Below are 16,367 nucleotides of genomic sequence, written 5' to 3'. Positions count from 1 at the left end.
TGTTGACTTCAACTGAGGGGGTAATCGGGCGTTGGAAGGAGCACTGAATCCGACTAATACGCCCTCTATGGTAGAGGCAGAGCCTGAGGCTGATGGGGGAGCATCATCAATTTCCCTGGTGGAAGTCACTGAGGTAGTCAAACAACTCCACAGTGGCAAAGCCCCAGGGATTGATGAGATCCGTCCAGAAATGCTGAAGGCACTGGGTGTGGAGGGGCTGTCTTGGATGACACGTCTCTTCAACATTGTGTGGAGGTCTGGGACGGTGCCTAGGGAGTGGCAGACCGGGGTGCTGGTTCCCCTGTTCAAAAAGGTGGACCAGAGGGTGTGTGCCAATTACCGTGGTATCACACTACTCAGCCTCCCTGGTAAAGTCTACTCCAAGGTGCTGGAAAGGAGGGTTCGGCCGATAGTCGAACCTCGGATTGAAGAGGAACAATGCGGATTCCGTCCTGGCCGTGGAACAACGGACCAGCTCTTCACTCTCGCAAGGATCCTGGAGGGGGCTTGGGAATACGCCCACTTTATATACGTTTCACTTCATTTCAAACAAAAACTTGGATTTCTTTGAATTCTTTTTAAACCCAATTACTGAAATTCTCCCTGTACAAATTTAAACAATGAAAGTAAAAAAATCACCACAGTTCCTGTTAGGTGGGTGTGGCGTTTTCGCAGATTAGCAGCCATGTGCATCAGAATATTTAAAACCTCCTCAGGGTACATCATGTACCGTTCCCTTACTGCCCAAGTGCACACACACACACGCACACACACAAACACATTCATAGCCACTCAAACATTCAAGGATAAACACACACACACACACACACGCACTCAGTCGGGAATAAACACAAATACGTTCTACATTGAAAGGAGACTAATATAAACTGTAGGCACACACACCTACAACACAAACACGCACACAGATGAGAGAGAGACCGATGAACGGTCTCCGGAGGGTCAGAGTTAGCTAACCCGTCTTTTGGATGAACAAAGACAGATATGTCGATTTGGGAGCTGAAAAAGACCAAAGCAAAGGAGAGAAAGAACGGACGGAGAGAGGAGAGAGATGAAGGGAGAGAAAGAGAGTGTCTGCGGGGCAGAGCAGAGCGGGTCTTTGGAACAATAAAGCTGGCTAATCCTGGTTATGAGACAGAACACACACACTCTAAACGAACACACACACACTCACAGTGGCACAGTGACATTTCCAGTTGGGGTTGCATAATGTCTCCCCCTCCACTCTAATCCTACTTGTATAACCAGCCATTCACTGCAGTTATATAAGCTCACACTCACTCACACACACACACTCACACACACACACACACGCACACACACACACACACACACACACACACACACACACACACACACACACCTCTTCCCGCCGTTCCCTCGCAGGCCGCCAGCTTGTGTAACTTTCACCACTTGATACCGTTGACTTTTAACATCATGTTCACCACATCACTTGAGATGAATGTATCAAGGCCATTTAAAACAAATAGTTTTTCTGCCGTAAAACTGCCTTAAGTTTTCTGTTTGGATCAGTCTGTTGAATTGAATTTCTTCTAAAATTTCTCCATTTTTACCTTTTAGTTAGTGTGAGAGAATTTGCTTCAATACATCTGTGAACGCAAGGTAAAATCCTTTTTTAATCGAGTTGTCAGTCTGAGATCAAAATGGGTTTTCTGAACATTGAGGTGGAAAAACAGTTTGCAAGATTTGCAGTGTCATTTTCGTAAACCTAAATCTCCTCCCACCCGTGCAGATGTGATAGATCTGAGCTCGGGCGAGGACGACACCTCCGAACACGTCAGCAGAAAGTTCACCGTCGAGGAAGAAGAGAGCGAGCCGAGCGGCGCGCACGCCAATGACGCCCTTAACCGACCGGACCCCCAGGGCCGGGTGCTGGTCAACTTGAACCATCCGACTGCGGAGCAGGACATTTTCCTGATGCCTCAGCTGGCGCGAGCAGTCAAACCTCACCAGGTATTTTTGTTACTGCTGCACTCAAAGCAAACACTTGGTGCTTTTTGTCCTGCACTGCTTTGGGATGTATGTAAGGAAATAAGTATCTGAATGTTGTAAAATCAATAAGTAACAATGAAGAAATTTTTTCATTGATGTGTCCAAATCTGCCTTTTTTTTTTGTCATACTGTGAAAATGACTTTCTTCAAAATATAGATTTTTTTTACCTTTTTATTCAGATTTCATGACCTTTTTAAGTGACAGACAGCCTGCTGAGTGTGATCTTTTCATTCAGTTTTAATGAGATATCACAGCTCTTTCACCACGACCTTCTGTCTTGCTTCCTCCGAGTTCTGATTTTATTTTTTTTTCTTCCTTCTTTCTTCACCATCTCGCTCGCTTTTCTTATTGCCATGGCTCTAACTATCTCTTTGTCCCCACCTTCTCTTCTTTTCACTCTCTTTCCTCATTAATTCACCTTCCGTCCCGTTTCATCCTCAGATCGGCGGAATTCGTTTCCTGTACGACAACCTGGTGGAGTCGGTGGAGCGGTTCGGCGGTAGCAGCGGATTCGGCTGCATCCTCGCTCACAGCATGGGCCTGGGCAAAACGCTGCAGGTCATCTCCTTCATCGACGTCCTGCTGAGACACACCCAGGCTCACACCGTTCTCGCTATCGTACCTGTAAGCACCCGTGGACTTAATGTTGGAATGCAAGGGAATGTAACTGATCGGATCGATACGTGCTCAGATTTAGACACACAGTATGATCAGTGAATAAGGCTGTTGATTAAATCAGGCAATATGAATGATTAAGAGCTTGGGCACAAAATGCTTGCCATCAAATTTATGGTAATAAATGTGTGAATTAATATTTCGGACATGTGACTGAGGAATCGTTAAAAATTATATTCGTCATTGATGTTTTTACCTCTAAAATGAGAGATCAGTAAAATATTTCTTCCATCAACCTGGTCAGTGAATCATTTCAGCACTAGATTAGACATGAACAAAATCAACTTGGAGACTGGAAGATGTGATGATTGAAGATTGACTCAGATTATTTATCCATTACTTTCATCCCAGGTGAACACGCTGCAGAACTGGCTGTCAGAGTTCAACATGTGGGTCCCACCCCCGGAGGCGTTACCTCCAGATACCGACCCGGGACTGGTGACTCCTCGTGCCTTTAAAGTTCACATCCTCAACGACGAACACAAGTGAGTAACGGGAACAAGACCTTTTTTTATTATTGATTATTATTGAGTATTGATTTCGAATAAAATACTTTCTATAGGATTTTTAAATCCAGTATCTCCCTCAGACTCATGCAGCAGGGTCACTGGTTGATTTTAAAAGGCTGGATGCAATAGCATTCATGCAAAACAGTGAAGAGACTTTCTTTAGCTCTAAAAAAAGACAACGCTGACCGTCTGACCTGACCTGCCTCTGCACTTTATCCCGATCTGGCTCGTCCTCTCTTCCGTCTCTCCATCATCCTCTTTTTGACAGCTGCCACTGCTGGAAAGATTTTCTGACTCTCTCATGCGTTGTGTGTGCACGTGCGTGCGTGCATGTGTGTGTGTGTGTTTGTGGATTAGAGAGGAAAGAAGAGATGCTACTAAAAGTGACACGGTTACCTCATTTTACTACTGTCCAAGCAATACTCTGAAATCATTATTAAATGGTAATTAATTGGTAATTTATTACAATTAGATTGATTACAATACTTCACTCTTTTTCATACAAGATAATGTGGGTTTTTTTTTTATTCCCTTCCGTCTCTCTCATACGCTTTACAAACAATGACTTAGCTTTTCTTACGTCCCCCAGGAACACAGTGAGCAGGGCCAAGGTGGTGGAGGATTGGGCTCAAGACGGCGGGGTGCTGCTGATGGGCTACGAGATGTACCGCCTCCTGTCGATGAAGAAGAGCTTTGTGGCTGGGAGGAAGAAGAAGAGCAAGAAAACAACCGGACCTGTCGTCATCGACCTGGATGAAGAGGACAGGCAGCAGGAACTGCTCAAAGGTGGGAAAGGTGGAGAGGAGAGGGAGAAACAAGGAGAAGTAAAAAATGGAGGGGAAATATGGGAAAGACATGTAATATATGCTACTTTTTAAAAGCACCAGTGTAGAATGTCACTGAAGATATTTTTGCCTCTTCTCCTCCTCCAGGTATCGAGAAAGCCTTGGCCCGGCCTGGTCCAGACGTGGTGATATGTGACGAAGGCCATCGCATCAAGAACTGCCACGCCAGCACGTCGCAGGCTCTGAAGAACATCCAAACCAGACGCCGCGTGGTCCTGACCGGCTATCCGCTCCAGAACAACCTGATCGAGTACTGGTGCATGGTCGACTTTGTCCGACCCGACTTCTTAGGTGCGAGCCGTGATCAGCATTTTGTTTCAGGGGTTGTTTTTAACAAGCGCTCACTGAAATTAGCATGAAGATGTTTGTCATCAAAAGACTGCATTGGTCCTTCCTTTTTCCTGTTAATCTTCTGACTTCAGATTCTACATCCGATATGTATTTCAGGTACGAGACAGGAGTTCAGTAACATGTTTGAGCGTCCCATTCTGAACGGGCAGTGTGTGGACAGCACGCCTCAGGACGTCCAGCTGATGAGGTACAGGAGCCACGTCCTGCACAGCCTGCTGGAGGGCTTCGTACAGAGGTGAGACGGCTGCCTTCATAAAGCCACAACTACTGCCCAGAAAACACAACTTGACCTCCCTCAAATATTTAACAGAGAACACAAAGGTTCTATTGACATTTTGTCTCTCTTAAAACCTGAGAATTTCCCCAACTATTCTTCATTTTGAATAACATTTCACAAATATTGACATTTACTTTACTTCATTCCAGGCGAGGTCATGATGTCCTGAAGGACCAGCTGCCCTCTAAAGAGGAGCATGTGATCCTGGTGCGTCTGTCTCCCCTGCAGAGGGCGCTCTACACAGAGTTCATGAACCGCTTCAGAGAGGCAGGAAACTCCGGCTGGCTCAGCCTCAACCCACTGAAGGCTTTCTGCGTCTGCTGCAAGGTGAGGAGGAGTGCATGTGTGTGGAAAGCTACCTGGATACAAAAAGACATATATTTAACATCTTTGGCAGATTTCTTCAAAATTCAAAAGTCAACATCTTTCTGCACCAAGATAAATTCCTGTGTATTTGTCATACTAAATCCAGTTATTACTACCTTGAGTGTGTTTTCACACCACTGATCTCCTGTTATTCTTCAGATTTGGAACCATCCAGACGTGCTGTACGAGGCCTTACAGAAGGAAAACCTGGCCAGTGACCAGGACTTGGACCTTGATGACATCACTTCCACAGGTCTCTCCCGATGTCCAACCGCACCCAATCAAAAGTCCAAGCCTCTTGAGAACCCCAACCCCATTGGTGGACTAAGTCTTAACCAGCTGCAGGAGAAAGCCAATCAGGTCATCACTTACGAATGGGTATGTCGAAAGACTGGAATGCAAAAGAGTTTTTAAACTAATTCAATATTTACGCTTCCTTTAACATAAAGCTGCACTTTGCATTTTTTTAAGAACATCAATGCTTTCCACCTAAATCTCAGTGAGGTTGTAAGCAGAACATTATGTTCCCCCTCGTTGAGACGCTTCTGTCGGTTCAGTGCTGCCACCCACAGTATAAAGGAGAGAAATACAAATAGAAATATGAACTATCCATTAATCAAACAAAGATCCAGTTCCAAGAAAGCTGGACTCAACAACGTACATCACAGTACATCATTTCTACCTATTAAAGTCTGCAAAATCACAACACTTATCTTCTCCTGACATTTAGGCCGCATGGGGCCATAATGTGTTCTGAAGCCTTTTTGCACTTGTTGGATAGAGTTGTATTTGATGTGTGATTAAACATTCTGCTAGGAACTTTTGGAAACTATGAGGACTTGAGTATTTTCAGGGATATAGCTAAATTAATGGTGATGCATCATGAGACACTTTTGTATCAAAATCCCACAAAATATTGAATTGAATAGTGTTAAATTGAGCATTTCAATAGAGTTCACAGCTTTGGTTGTTTCCCCTGTTAAGGTTTGCAAACCTTACTTTTTTGAAGTCAGTCTTAGTTTGCTTAAATAAGGCCCACATCTCTTCAGCTGATCTATGTAAAGGTGGTGTTGTGTAATAGTCCATTACGTTCTAACAGTCCCTCTCTTCACATGGCCAGGCGAAGGACATCCTGTACGACTACAGGCCCGGCTACCTGGAGAACTCAGCAAAAATGATGCTGCTCTTCCACCTGATAGAGGAGAGTGTCAGGAAGGGAGACAAAATCCTCGTCTTCAGGTATGGGATCAGACAACACCAGACTTTGTATATATAATAAACAAAAGCTATTAATAGCTAAAGAAATTATGAAATGGGAAGCAAACCTCACCTCAAACTTGTCCTTTTCTCAGCTTTTATTTTTCTGACTTTGCTAAATTCTACTTTGCTTTACATTTACATTACTGATCCTTTCTTGCATGTGATCCGATCCTTAATTCTGCCCTTTTGTCTGCCTTCTGCAGTCAGAGTCTGTCCACACTGACAGTGATTGAGGATTTTCTGGCTAAGAGACCAGTGCCCCCATCGCCCAACACGTCTAGCAGGGACAGACCCAACCAGAAATGGGTCCGCAACCTCAACTACTACAGTGAGTGATCAAAAAGTATACTGTAAAGATATTGTTCATGATTCAGTGTTTGGTTCAATAAATATCCCAAACTAGAAACCTGCTATAAAGGCCTCATGACGAGGGGACTTGGAATAGGAGGAGATGGGTTGAAAGGATATATTTTAGCACAGTGAAGGTGGTCTAACTTTCCTGTAAGTTTATCAGTCATGTTTTCTGTCCACAGTCCTTAAATATTGGAACATACTCATAAATGTGTTGTTTTTTCTTGACTTCAATGGTTGTGCAGTGGTTCTGCTTCTCTCATTGACTTACAATCAGTGCTGCCATCTGCTGGCGTTTCTTGAAAAAAGCCAGACTTTGGTCTATGGTTCTGAAAGGAATTCACAGCTTTTAGAGAGTTGGTGTTTGTGTTTTTCAGGGATATTTAAAGACTAGTCGTGTAAAATATGAGCTGTATCCACATAGTTTCTTTTTTAGCCAATTAAAAGTGAATTGAGTTTTAACTACGTCAGGGTTATCTTATTTTGCACATATATTCTCTTTATTCTGAGTTTGTGTCCTCTGCACACGTTTGTTGTCTTATTTCATCTATAGATTACATATAATAGTAGGAGGAGAATCAAATGGGACACAGTTGCACTATATAGTGAAGCCAGCCAGTTAGTCAGGACTGTCCTGACTCTCTATTGGTTGTGTGATGTCTTGCAGGACTGGATGGAAGTACAACTGCCTCAGAGAGAGAGAGGCTTATAAACCAGTTCAACGCTCCGTCCAATACGTCGGCATGGGTTTTCCTGCTGTCAACTAGGTAAAACACACAATATCAGTCATATTAATGGATGATGATGGATGTGGATTGTCAGGACATAACCCGACTTTTGACCTCTCTGGGCGTCAGGGCTGGTTGTCTGGGCGTGAACCTGATTGGGGCAAACCGTGTGGTGGTGTTTGACGCCTCCTGGAACCCGTGCCATGACGCCCAGGCCGTGTGCCGCGTCTACCGCTACGGGCAGAAGAAGCCGTGTCACATCTACCGGCTGGTGTGCGACTTCACGCTGGAGAAGAAGATCTACGACCGCCAGATCTCTAAACAGGGCATGTCAGGTGAGTCGCAAAATGGATTATGTTTGAATTCCCCTTTTAGAAAAGAATTCAACTAATGTGTTGGTGTTTTTTCATTTCCTGTTGTTCACACCAAAGAGAGAGTGGTAGAGTTGGTGGACGTTTGTAAGATTCCTTACAGATGGGCGACAAATACAAGCATTATCTTATTTCAATCATTGCTTTTGGCCAAAATAGCAGCACAATCACAACACACGAACCAACATAGATTTTCTTTGTTGTTGACTGAACCACATTTAAAACCGATTAGAAAAGAAAATCTTAAACACAGTAACACACAATAAGCTCAATCCAATTAAATGTCATCTTGAATATACAAATATTATGTACTCTGTCTTTTTTCTCATGAATATACCGTATGGTGAACATCACTGCCTTCATTTCTGTTCAGTAATCAGACTCACAAGAGTTCTTCTGCTGAGAGGCTCTTGTCCGGCAGAGTGAACGGTCTCAAGTGTTTCCTGTTAGCCTTGACTGGCTAGACAGACACGTTGAGGCCGCTTATGTTTCGGAGAGCTGTAGGATATCAGCCTTGTTGGTCGACAGTTTGTTTTCTTTCTTCTTTGTTCCTATTTAACGTCCTGTTCCTCTCCCTCTTTCTCTGACTTCCTCTCTCTCTCCCTCCATTCCCTCCATAAGACCGGGTGGTGGATGACCTGAACCCTGTGCTGACCTTCACCCGGAGGGAGGTGGAGTCTCTTCTTCACTTCGTGGAGGAGGAGCCGGACCCCTCCCAGGTCCAGCTGCAGCCCCACGACAGCCTGGAGAGCGTCCTCCGGAAGGCTCTGCACCTCTATCCTCACCAGATCACTAAGGTAGGTGAACAGAGGAGACACTGTCTCATACCATCAGTTAACAGTTGGACATGTGTGGGTTTCCCTGCCTAAAAAATGTTGCGTTATTCACTGTGGTCTTGTAAGGCTTATAATTGACTACCCAGGTGTCATTTTTAAGTGGGCTGTACAAGATGATTGACAGTCCTCAAGTCAATAACTTTGTTATGGTGGGTTTTTGAATGAACATGGCAAGAATTGTCAAACTTTTGAATTATCCATATAAATCTATTTGTTGAATAAATCTGAGGTGAGAACTACGCCAAGCAGTTGCAGTTATGTTTTGCTTTATATTCATAACACTGTTTTTAATAGCTCATGAGGTTCTGGAGAATGAGAGGTGGTGAGTCACCTCATAATTAAAATTTTCAGTGAACTGTTAAAGCAAAAACAGAGCTCACAAGTTTGTAAGCTTGCTTTGTTAACATACAAATCTCTCATGTGTTTTATTCCAGTTTATTCACTGCATCGAGCTTGTAAAAATTCAACTTATCACTTGTATTCACATTCTAAATTTATTTGACATGTGAAGGCTTCCTCATTGTGCCCCTCTGCTTCTTTCAAAGTATAAAAAAGAATGAACAATCTTGAATCTGACATTTTTTTTCATTCTCCCTTCCAGCAACCATTCCCCCACGAGTCCCTGCTGATAGACCGCAGGGAGCTGAAGCTGACCAAAGCAGAGAAGAAAGCAGCAAAGAAAGGTTACGAAGAGGAGAAGAGGGCGTCTGTGCCCTACACCCGCCCGTCCTATGCTCACTACTACCCTGCCAGTGACCAGAGCCTCACTAACATCCCCGCCTTCAGTCAGAGAAACTGGTTAGTGACTCACAGCTGCAACTAAAAAAAGATACTTCAAAGTTTTCATCGTCAACATCTAAACATGAATACGAGGCATGAACTGATAGAAACTCTCTACTCAGGCGTCCACCTCCTCGTTCCGAAGAGAAGCCAGTCGCCAGTGTCCGGCCGGTCAAGTCAACTCCAGTTCCCATGATCCCCCGGCAGGCGTCTGCAGGCTCTGCTCCAAGCAACGACTCGTCGGAATCCAGCATTGGAGGCTTTCCTGTCAACTGCCTGGAAAAAGCTGGGGTGTTTGTCCAGAGGATTGTCACCACTTCTGGTAGGCCGACTGTACATGTACTGGATATTATTTTTACTTGTTTGAGTTTGTTTGTTTCTTCATCTCTTCAGTATTTTGACTTAATCTTCATTCTCTTAATTCTTTTTTTCCAAGGATTCATCTATTAGTCATGATATTAGCTGAGGAATAATCAATGTGTCTGTCGACTCTTAGTAAATTTGTCTTCTTTGGTCTCTTTCAGACATAGTGATTCCAGGCACCAACAGCTCAACAGATGTCCAGGCCAGGATCACTGCTGGAGAGAGCATCCACATCATCAGGGGCACCAAAGGTACAAAAACACTCGACTACATCTTTTGATACTTAGCTGAATATCATGAGTTGTAGCCATTATGCAATCACAATGCTGCAAAAGCATCTTCTCTGAGATCCATTCAAGCATCATTTAATTAGCAGGCCAGGGTAAGCTTTCACTGTGTGCTGATCATTTCCCTCACCTTTGTCTGTTTTAGGGACTTACATCAGGTCGTCTGATGGTCGAATCTTTGCCATCAGAGCAGCTAATAAGGCCAAGACTGCAGAGGAGAGTACTAAAGCACCACCCAAAGGTAGGACTGACTTCCAAGCAGAGATGTAGAAAGATGAGGCACAAAACATTATTGACATTATGATATTATTTAAGACAACCCAGCTCATTTAAAGGGTTTAATTCTTTATCAAAATGTAATATCTAACCCCGGGTTTTTTCTTCTCAGACTCTCAGGCCCTACCAGAGGAAGCATCAACCAATGGCAGCAACGGTTGCCTGTCACCTGACAGGAAGCAGCAGCCCCGCCCTCTTTCACCTGACAGCCCGGAGATCATCAGCGAGTTGCAGCGCTACACGGGTAGCTCAGGAGCTGGCTCCAGAGCTCCGCCAGAGAGGGCGGCAGAGGGCGACACGAACAAGCTGCCTTCCGCCAAACTGGCCCCAACCAATGGCAGCAACGGGAGTGGTTTTGCTCCCGGAAATCCGAGCCACCATGATGCCTCTGTGACCAATGTAATCCAGCCCACTGTAGCTCAAGACCTGAGAACAGGCTCCAAGCGCAAAGCCTCCACCCTGTCCCTGGAGGAGCGGCCCGGTAAGCAGCCCTCTGCAGGCCAACACTCCTCGGCCCCTCTGGCCACACAAGGCTTCCCCTTCACCGGGGGCTACGGCCTCCCTCCTCTGGGCCTCAACCCTGCCATGTTGGGTGGGTCACTGGGGCACCCGCTCTACATGGGGGCGGGCTCGCCTTACTTCCAGCCCCCCCACACTCAACTGAGGGACCCCGGTTACATGTACCCAGAACTGTTCGGATTTGGCGGAGCCAGCGCAGTCCCCACCTCCTCTTCTTCCTCCTCCTCCTCCTCCTCCTCCTCCTCCTCCATGACGACCACTACGACTGCCGTCTCATCTTCCTCTTCATCTTCGGTGTCGGTCAAAGCTGCCAGTTCAGTCCCAGGAGCCCTACCGCCGTTCATGCTGAGCCCCAGCATGGTGGGCATGGCCGGGATGCTGCTGCCAGGCTTCCCTCTGTCTTACAGCCAGTCTCTGGCCAGCCTGTACACTGGGTCGATGCCCCCCGGTGGGCTGCCGGGTCCAGCCGCCACCCCTGGTCCAGCCGGAGCCAGCTTCCTCTCCCAGTACTCTCCCACTGCTGCCTCCAGTTCCTCCTCATCTTCTCCTTCCTCCTTCTCCCCTTCAGCGCGGTCCGAGGGCCACCGGGGCCCGGTGCTGATGAACGGCAGCAGCGCCAGCAGCTCGGATGATGACGATGTAATTGAGGTGAGGGGACAGTGACAGACGAATGACGCGGTGGTCTGAGCAAGTTTGATTCAATTTAAAAACCATCAAAACGGGATGACATCCTGTTTGCCGGGAGGCAGGCCATGAGGGAAATGGACACAAAAAATGAAAGACAACTGTCACTGAAGTGTTTCCTCTACTTGCCTTGGAGAAACAGTCTGAATGGGGATGAAGACAGACTGGACACAGCGACAAATATTAATGATGGGTATCAGAAGATGAAACCTGAGGAAGAAAAAAAGAAAATAAAAATCCGAAGACTTTGGGCTTCCAAGTTACTGTCCAAAACTGGCATTGAAATACTAATCACTGGACTTAGAACTGCTGAGTTTGGGCCTGCAGTGACCACAAATGGTCACTAGTTGTAGTGTTGATGTTAGAGACTCTAGTTCTGCAGCTTTGCTAAATGTGGACTCTTTGCTTTTTTCAGCTAATTAAAAAGATGACGTAGGGCAGAGTTGCTTATAAAAAAGGGGGGGGGTTGATAATTGAGTTAGCTGGTGGTAACATTTGTTAAATATCAGTAACTGAAATGGTATTGTTTGTCAGTTGTCGAATATTGCTACTGAATATTTCTTCAAATGGTAAAAAGATCAAACAGAACTTTTAAAAAGCATTTTGATTGAACTTCATAATTCACTGCCAGGACAGGGGTATTGTACGTTTCTGTTCTTAAAGAAAAGAAAAAAAGAAGCAGGATCATCTTAAATTGTAGAAGAGGCGGTTGAGGCTTTTTGAAGACAATTACTGAAACCTTAAATGTCTAATGAAAGAATGTATGCCTAATCAAATGCCTTTAAACCAGGCCTTTTTAAAAAGACTCCTATTTAGGCATCAGCCGTGGGAAAATCTGTTTTGTCGTTTCTGCATTTTATATTTACTTTTCAAAGAAAAATCATTGCCTAAAAACAGCCAGGTGAAAATGAGAAGAAAAAAACAAACTGTGTTCTTGTGAGGTGTCCTCCTTGTAGCGGAGAAACAACCAACATAGATGCCTTTTTGCCTCCATCTTTCTGAATGTTAACTGTGAGAGAGGGGAGGTGAAGAGAGACAGGCGGTCACTGCGGCTCTCTGGATCTCACCCACAGTCTTACTGTAGCCTAACGAAAAGCGATGCAAAACACTCACTCAAGCCTATATACTGTTTGTGTTTGTACAACCCCTGAGGAAGTAATCTTGGTTTTGGTTATGCTTGTGTCGTTACTGTGTCCGTATCTGTGTGTCGTGTTCTTAAGGGTTGCAAAAGGAATCGTTTTTAAAAAAAAAAAGAAGATATATTTAAACTCTTGTTGCTCGGTTTGGTTACTTGTTCTGACGACACGGATTCCACCTCTGCTGTGCTGTTTTTAGTTCCCTCTCTCTGTGTCTCATCTCATTTTGGGAACAGAGGTTTATTGTGAAACCAACAGTTGTTGTTGTTTTTTTGGAGAGAGACGATGTAGCTTTGCCAAAAGTGAGAAATGCACGAGCGCATCGGAGACAGACATCAAAGAGGATCATGTCTTAAGAGACCAAATAATGTAGAGCAGAATGTGATCTCTCTCTACGTCGTCCTCACAGCCACAGAAGTCCATCTCTGTGCAGGTAACACTGTACACTGCACTGTAAAAGAGACACACACACCTGTACACGTCGTCTGTAGACCGCTCGAAAGCTGGGACAGCTTCATGTGACCGAGTTTCCCTGTTTAATTAACCATAAACCCTCGTTCTGCTGTTCCAATTGATCCCCTCTGATCACACAAACCGATCGACTATGGTTCTGCACTGTTCTCATGTGGAAGATCTTCTCCTCCAAAATGGCTCCAGAAAGAGCTTTAAAAACCCACCAGCTCTTGGGCGGAAAAATAAAATTCTTAACACCGTCAAGTAAAGACCGATCATTTCCTGCTCTTTCTTTTCCATGTCCTTTTTAGTTTACTTATGTAAGAAATTTAGTTCTCTTCTTTTTACAAAATTTTGAATTTACCAAATGTATTTATTTATGACGGTGCATATTTATTCATTTTTATTTTTGTACAATGTTTGTTTTTTTGTGTTGCTTTTCTTTATCTTGTTTGTATTAGTTTTATTGTCATATTACTGTCGTTGTTACTACAGATGGAAATCCCTTCGGTTTCTTGTGATTTTTATTCCATTCTATTTTTTTTGACGTGACTATCTTGTGAGTATGACCCAGCACATGTGAACTTGCATGTGGACCAAACAATAAGTGCATTACTGTGCACATTAAAAGCCAGGGTAGCATCTGTAAGAAGGCTCGATTAATATCCTATCCCATTTGTAGGACATCAGGGATACATTGATATTGACGTGATACTGAGCTGTGAGCTTTAAACCTTTTTCATCCGTATGAGCTCTGATTCCTTCATTGGAATATCCTGCACGTAAACGAAGCTCATTCACAATTAAAGGGGTCAGAAACTGAAGCAGTCCAACCACTCGTCGTCCAAGAAGAAAGAAAATAATGATATCAAGTGTGTCTCTGTCTTTATTTTCTGTGGTTCATGACCATATCTCCAGAAATATCCGTGTGTGTCGATGGCAAACAAGCGAGTATCCTCAGTGTTTAATTGTTTGGTTGTCAGCTCTGCATTTGACTGACTGCTCTTTTATTTCACAGCTTTCTACTTGAATTTACATATTTATTTATACAAATCAATTCGATCGGACGAGCCAAGCCAACTGTCTGAATTCCATTTTCGCCGAGGAGTAGATTAAAGCTGCTGTCTTTGAGGATTGAGGATATGACTTTGGATTACTTTTAGATCCTTTTTTTGCTTTTTGAAGTTTGTAAATAAAAAAAAAAATGTTCTAAATGATACTTTTCCTAATTTCTTTGCAACAACAGTAGTAGCATGAAGTAGTCTCTCTCTCTCTCTCTCTCTCTCTCTCTCTCTCTCTCTCTCTCTCTCTCTCTCTCTCTCTCTCTCTCTCTCTCTCTCTCTCTCTCTCTCTCTCTCTCTCTCTCACACACAGCAACCGAGCACATGTAATGCTGACAATAATGAACCACTCTTTCAGTCACACAATAGTTTACTTTGCTCTCAACTAAAATCCTATGACGTTTAAACAGTGGCATATTTATGCAATTTTAACACTGTAATCTACAGTGTCTTGTTTTTGTCTTGAAGTAAAAAAAACAACTATCATGCCTATGTTGTCAATTAATACAGGTGCAATCTGATCCAAGAGTCAGACTTACAGTAAACGGAGAGTAGAGAACATTTAAGAGAGAAAAAGTACTCAAAAGCTCAAAAAACACTTACAGAAAACGGCTGTAGTTTGTCTGGTGTACCGTTCTAGTACTTGGTGTTGTCTTTTTCTCTGTCCTTTGGATTAATATTCTAACCCTCATAATATAAAAGTCAGAATCTAGGATTTGCTCCGGACAGTGCTTTATTCTGTTAATTGATTTTTAAGACCACACACTGAAGATATTATCGACAATAAGTGTTTCACATGAAGACCTAATATTATGTTGTTTAAATAATGTTTGACATTTTCATCCCTTGAAAAAGAGATGAATGTAGACACTAAATGAGCCAAAACGATAAAAGCCAATTCACTGTTGAAATGTACAATAAATACTCTTTGAATATGGTAGAAAAAAAGTAAAATACATGGCACTTTTTAAAGAAAAGATGGTAATCCATATGGGTGAAAGCAATTATTCAGTGAACGGCCAACATTTTTTAAAAGAACTTCCTTGTTGTCTCCTGTCTTATTTGTTTGCACTCACATAGATGTCAGCACATTCAATGTCATTGCTTTTGCAGTATATTTGATTATCTTCTCGTAGTGTAATGGTAAAATCAATGGAATGTCACATTGAGGGTGAAATCTGGGATTAAATTGTACCGACCCACTTTTCACATCTTACTGAATATACATATATATATAATAAGAAATGGTCACTCACATAGTGAGGTTTCTATGTGTGAGACCTCCATAAACAAGTTTATTTATATAGAATTTTGATCGAATTGGGTGTGAAACCAATAACCATTGTAAAAATACTAAAAATTCACCAGGCTTTATTTTGCAGGTTAGTTGAATTTATGGTGGTTTTGGTGGCGTCATATACCTCCCTCCAAAAAGAGAATAAAACAGATTAATGTGATGGACGCGCCGGCCTCCATTTACAGAAAGAGAGGTGTGAAATGTCTGAATGATAACAAGGAGTATCTTGTTTCATTTGATTAATGTCCTGCACACAGACCGTGATGGCTTTGCAGAGACAAATGGCTGAATGTACACAACTCACTAGCTAATCTGCATGGTTATTAAATTGCAGAACCCGACTACCTGTTTTGGTTTTGTTTGTACGCCTGCACTTTTATGGATTTCACTTAATCCACAAATATAGTGCTCCAATTTACCATCCACAATGACACACCCACGATCGCCTAAAACTAAGACTTAAAAAAGAAATTGTGCTTCCTAATCAAATATATAAGACAGAGTATACTTAGCGTTATCAGCCATAGACAGAGATAAATCAGTCGTCAGCTGGTGGTTGTATCTTTACACTTGCACATTCATTGTTAGAGTGGGTCTCTAAGTTATGAGTAAAAATATTGTATGTCAGTGCCTAAATTTGGGAAGTGCATAGCATGTACCATGAAGAACAATAAATATAATATCTTGTTTTTTTCTGTTTATATTCAGTGATGCTTGTGATCTTTATCTTTCTGTTTCTGTAAACTCTGAGTGAAGGCTGCTGTTCAGTCTGTGTCCTTGTCACATGTTTTCTTGTTACAACATTTGTATGTGATTTGCCTTTTTTGTAAATGTGATGTGAGTTCCAATTGTTCAACATAAAATGAATGTATCTGCGTTGTTTTGTGTCTTTTTCATTACGTTGTTATCA

At 43.2% G+C, this 16,367-nt stretch overlaps 1 protein-coding gene across 5 annotated transcripts in view; it reads left to right on the top strand.

Moving 5' to 3' along the window:
- The window catches only part of rad54l2 (RAD54 like 2), a 67,168-nt gene extending 52,852 nt beyond the window's left edge, over window positions 1-14,316 (top strand). For 4 of the 5 annotated variants that reach the window (XM_068733449.1, XM_068733450.1, XM_068733453.1 and 1 more), the window contains 18 exons: window positions 1,772-1,992; window positions 2,474-2,656; window positions 3,059-3,192; window positions 3,806-4,002; window positions 4,149-4,352; window positions 4,509-4,647; window positions 4,839-5,016; window positions 5,215-5,433; window positions 6,176-6,294; window positions 6,519-6,643; window positions 7,334-7,433; window positions 7,524-7,729; window positions 8,387-8,562; window positions 9,203-9,399; window positions 9,504-9,703; window positions 9,906-9,995; window positions 10,177-10,272; window positions 10,420-14,316. In XM_068733449.1, the coding sequence (XP_068589550.1) occupies window positions 1,772-1,992; window positions 2,474-2,656; window positions 3,059-3,192; window positions 3,806-4,002; window positions 4,149-4,352; window positions 4,509-4,647; window positions 4,839-5,016; window positions 5,215-5,433; window positions 6,176-6,294; window positions 6,519-6,643; window positions 7,334-7,433; window positions 7,524-7,729; window positions 8,387-8,562; window positions 9,203-9,399; window positions 9,504-9,703; window positions 9,906-9,995; window positions 10,177-10,272; window positions 10,420-11,489 (3,854 nt within the window). In that variant the 3' untranslated portion in view covers window positions 11,490-14,316. The remainder of the gene's footprint in view (window positions 1-1,771; window positions 1,993-2,473; window positions 2,657-3,058; window positions 3,193-3,805; window positions 4,003-4,148; window positions 4,353-4,508; window positions 4,648-4,838; window positions 5,017-5,214; window positions 5,434-6,175; window positions 6,295-6,518; window positions 6,644-7,333; window positions 7,434-7,523; window positions 7,730-8,386; window positions 8,563-9,202; window positions 9,400-9,503; window positions 9,704-9,905; window positions 9,996-10,176; window positions 10,273-10,419) is intronic. The other variant, XM_068733451.1, reaches the window with a different exon arrangement.
- The last annotated feature ends 2,051 nt before the right edge of the window (window positions 14,317-16,367 follow it).

Source organism: Cebidichthys violaceus, unplaced genomic scaffold (assembly GCF_023349555.1).
Source record: "Cebidichthys violaceus isolate CVI_PGR_0920_01 unplaced genomic scaffold, fCebVio1.0.p SCAF_6, whole genome shotgun sequence".
In the NCBI taxonomy this organism is placed as follows: Eukaryota; Metazoa; Chordata; class Actinopteri; order Perciformes; family Stichaeidae; genus Cebidichthys; species Cebidichthys violaceus.
The sequence above is the reverse complement of the archived record's forward strand: the minus strand, read 5'-3'. Positions and strand labels throughout refer to the sequence as shown.